This window comes from Brassica oleracea, chromosome C9, assembly GCF_000695525.1.
Source record: "Brassica oleracea var. oleracea cultivar TO1000 chromosome C9, BOL, whole genome shotgun sequence".
NCBI lineage: Eukaryota > Viridiplantae > Streptophyta > Magnoliopsida > Brassicales > Brassicaceae > Brassica > Brassica oleracea.
Window position 1 is genome coordinate 5,986,085 of NC_027756.1, and position 3,438 is coordinate 5,989,522.

At 39.4% G+C, this 3,438-nt stretch overlaps 1 protein-coding gene across 2 annotated transcripts; it reads left to right on the forward strand.

Annotated features, from left to right (window-relative positions):
- Positions 1-448: 448 nt before the first annotated feature.
- LOC106313751 (auxin-responsive protein IAA9) lies at positions 449-2,975 on the forward strand. Of its 2 annotated transcripts, none has more exons than XM_013751653.1 (6): positions 449-609; positions 1,456-1,964; positions 2,048-2,274; positions 2,363-2,504; positions 2,578-2,639; positions 2,743-2,975. In XM_013751653.1, exons 2-6 carry the CDS (start codon positions 1,486-1,488, stop codon positions 2,778-2,780), a joined length of 948 nt encoding a protein of 315 aa, XP_013607107.1. In that variant the 5' UTR covers positions 449-609; positions 1,456-1,485; the 3' UTR covers positions 2,781-2,975. The 2 variants fall into 2 exon arrangements, with proteins under 2 accessions (XP_013607107.1, XP_013607106.1); XM_013751652.1 differs by having other exon boundaries at positions 2,737-2,967.
- The last annotated feature ends 463 nt before the right edge of the window (positions 2,976-3,438 follow it).

Consider the following 3,438-nt stretch of genomic DNA (forward strand, 5'->3'; position numbering starts at 1 on the left):
GTTAATTTAGATTAAAGTAGAGGGAGAGAGAGAAGAAAGTGGAGGTTAGATGTCCCGTTCAGCACCCGGCAAACCGACTTGAAATGCTGCTTTCCTGTCCCCTCTCACTCCTCTTTTCCTCACCGTGTAATTACCACTCTACCCTTCGATCTTCATTTCTTAATCCTCACAGAAAGGGTATATTAGTCATAACAGACAGAGGACATGATAGGTATTTAATATTTGCAGACAACCATACCCTTTCCGGTGGAGCCAGAGAGTGACAAATTTTATCAACGGTTCACACACATTACCTCAGATCAAACGATCTAGATTTCTGGTATAGATTAAATCTAAACCGTCGGATCAGAATCCAAACCGTAAACAGAAATACTCAACTTTGTCCACTTATTTACAATTATGCCACTTCCTTTTAAGTTAAATAATTAATTATTCATGTCTGCTTCGAGTTTTTCTGGGTGGATGAATGATAATAATAAAGCTTTTGTGCTTTAATGGAAGGACCTTGACACACACCTCTCTCTCTCTCTCGTCGCTGTTCGTCTTCTCTACTAGTACCTTACTCTGATCGATCGTCTTCTTCTTCGTGAGCTTCGTTTTCCCTTTGAGGTAAATCATTTCTTAGATGTTTCAGAATCTGGAAATCGAGCTTCGTTTCGTTGATGTTAGTGTGTTGGTAGTTACTGTTATAGCTTGTCACACATAGACTCTACTTAGAGCTGGAAATTTTAATCTTTGCCCGCGGGCCCCGCCCCATTTGACCCGCCGCGGGGCGGGTGCGGATCGAACCATTTGAAATTTTTAAATCGCGGGTGCGGGTGCGGGTCGAGATTATTTTGAGAGGGATGGGTGCGGGTCAGCCGAATTTGAATCGCGGGTACCCGCCAACCCGCAAATTAAAAAAAAAAAATTTTTTGAAAAAAAACACATTTTTCGTAAAATATATAAAAAACAATAAATATTTGTATAACTTTAATTATAAATATATTTTTTAAAAATAACTATTATATAAATAAAAAATAATTATTTTTAATTAAAATAACTATTTTTAATATAATTAATATTACCCGCGGGTTTGGCGGGTTACCCGCGGGTTTTGGCGGGGTGGGTGCGGATATAAAAGTTTTTGTTTGGGAGTTATGCGGGTCGAGTTTTTGAATCGAAAAAATGATTCGATCCGCGGCGGGGCGGGGCGGGTCGGGGCGGATTGACCTGCGAACCCAGCACTAACTCTACTAGTAACTGTTACAGATTCGTAGAAGGTGAAATCTAAGATCAGCTTAGAAGAAGAACGTAACTGACTTCGTGAGTTGACTTCAACAAACTACTTGTTGCCACGTGTCTAGCTTAAAAGGCAATCTAATTTGATACTATGAGATTCGGGAGTTTTTATATCTTTTGTGGTAAGTTTATTGTCTTCTTGATGACGTGGCTGAATTTTTTTTTTTTTGGCAGTTGAAGAAAACAAACTAAAGTATCTTCCAAATGTTATCAGAAGAGGAGCTACAGAGCAATGTCTCTGTAGCTAGTTCACCTACTAGCAACTGCATCTCTAAAGGAGGAGGACTCAAGGTGCATAACTACTTTGGTCTCTCTGATTCCTCCTCTGTTGAGAGCTCAACTCTCTCCGGCAATGTTGAAGATGACAAAGCCACTATCAGCCTCAAGGCTACGGAGCTGACTCTTGGTCTACCTGGATCACAGTCTCCTGCTAGAGAGACAGAGCTTGATGAGAAGCCCTTCTTTCCTTTGCTTCCTACCAAAGATGAGATTTTCTCGTCTTCACAAAAGAACATTGCCTCAGGGAACAAAAGAGGGTTTTCTGATACGATGTATACTGAGAAAAACTGGATGTTTCCTGAAGCGGTAGCTACACAATCTGTAGTAAATAAGGAAGTGACACAAAACATACCCAAAGGACAGCTGGGCACTTTGAACAATAGCTCTAGCCCTCCTGCAGCCAAGTAATGATTGGATTTGTAGTAGGATCAGTTGCTTTGAGTTTGATATCTTTCATCAGCTGATGGGTTTTTTTTGTTTTGTTCAGGGCACAGATTGTTGGTTGGCCTCCAGTGAGATCCTACAGGAAGAACACACTGGCCACGACTTGTAAGAACAGTGATGAAGTTGATGGGAAGCCAGGTTCCGCGGCCCTCTTCGTGAAGGTCAGTATGGATGGTGCTCCTTATCTGAGGAAAGTTGACCTGAGGAGCTACACTAACTACGGGGAGCTTTCTTCAGCCTTGGAGAAAATGTTCACAACCTTCACTCTCGGTGAGATGTTTCTGTGATTGCTAATGATGTGTTATTGCAAGCCTCATTGTTAGAAAGCCTCTTTCAATCTTGGTTGATTTGATGGTAGGTCAATGTGGATCTAATGGAGCTGCAGGGAAGGATATGCTTAGTGAGACCAAACTCAAGAATCTTCTGAATGGAAAAGACTATGTACTCACCTATGAGGACAAGGATGGTGACTGGATGCTTGTTGGAGATGTTCCATGGGAGTAAGTTTCCTCTTACTCTTGTCAGATTCTAACATATGATTGAAAGATATTAATATCTGATCTTAATGTACAGGATGTTTATTGATGTGTGCAAGAAGCTGAAGATAATGAAAGGCGCTGATGCCATTGGGTTAGGTAAGTTTCACAAACGGCAGGAAAAACCAGTCTTATGAGTTTGCTTATGTGTGATTCTGAAATGTTTTAATTGTATTCGATGTTGTGATCTTTGCAGCTGCAGCTCCGAGAGCAATGGAGAAATCGAAGATGAGAGCTTAAAAGACTGGGGGGAAAATGAAAAAAAAGCTTTCTAACTATACAAAATATGTGCAATTGAGATTATCCCTTTTGGTGGTGTTTTTAAATTTTCAAAACATCTTTTTAGTTTCTGAGATTATGAAGAAAACATAAAAAGACTACGTTTGTAATGAAATGAAGAAGAATTGAAAATTATCTATTTTGATGTTGTGGCTGTTTGGTTTGTTCGAACCGACCAGTAACTGGTTGTTGTTTCTGCTTCTAGAGTCCGGTTGCTTTTCGCTGTCTTCTTTCCTTTGGAACGGTTATTCGTTTTGTATTGATACTGTAGAAGAAATAATGCCCTCAAACACAAGAGTTGTCTGCTTTGGTTTCCTGTTTCTCTTCTTCGTCAATCTCTATCATCTTCACTCCCTTCATTAGACCAGTCCACACTATTCATAAATACTCTGCAAACTAACATACAAACATAATCCACTTAGAAAACAAATATGAATCTCAAGTACTTGCCAAAACCCCCATATAGACCCATAAAGGCATACATATTTTTTCTGATAAGATACCAAATAAGAAAAAGAAAAAAAATAACAAATGCCATATGGAGCTAGAAGACAAAATGTTAAAAAGAGAGTTAAAACGTCTCAGATTGGAAGATAAGAAAATAACAAATCTTTTATAT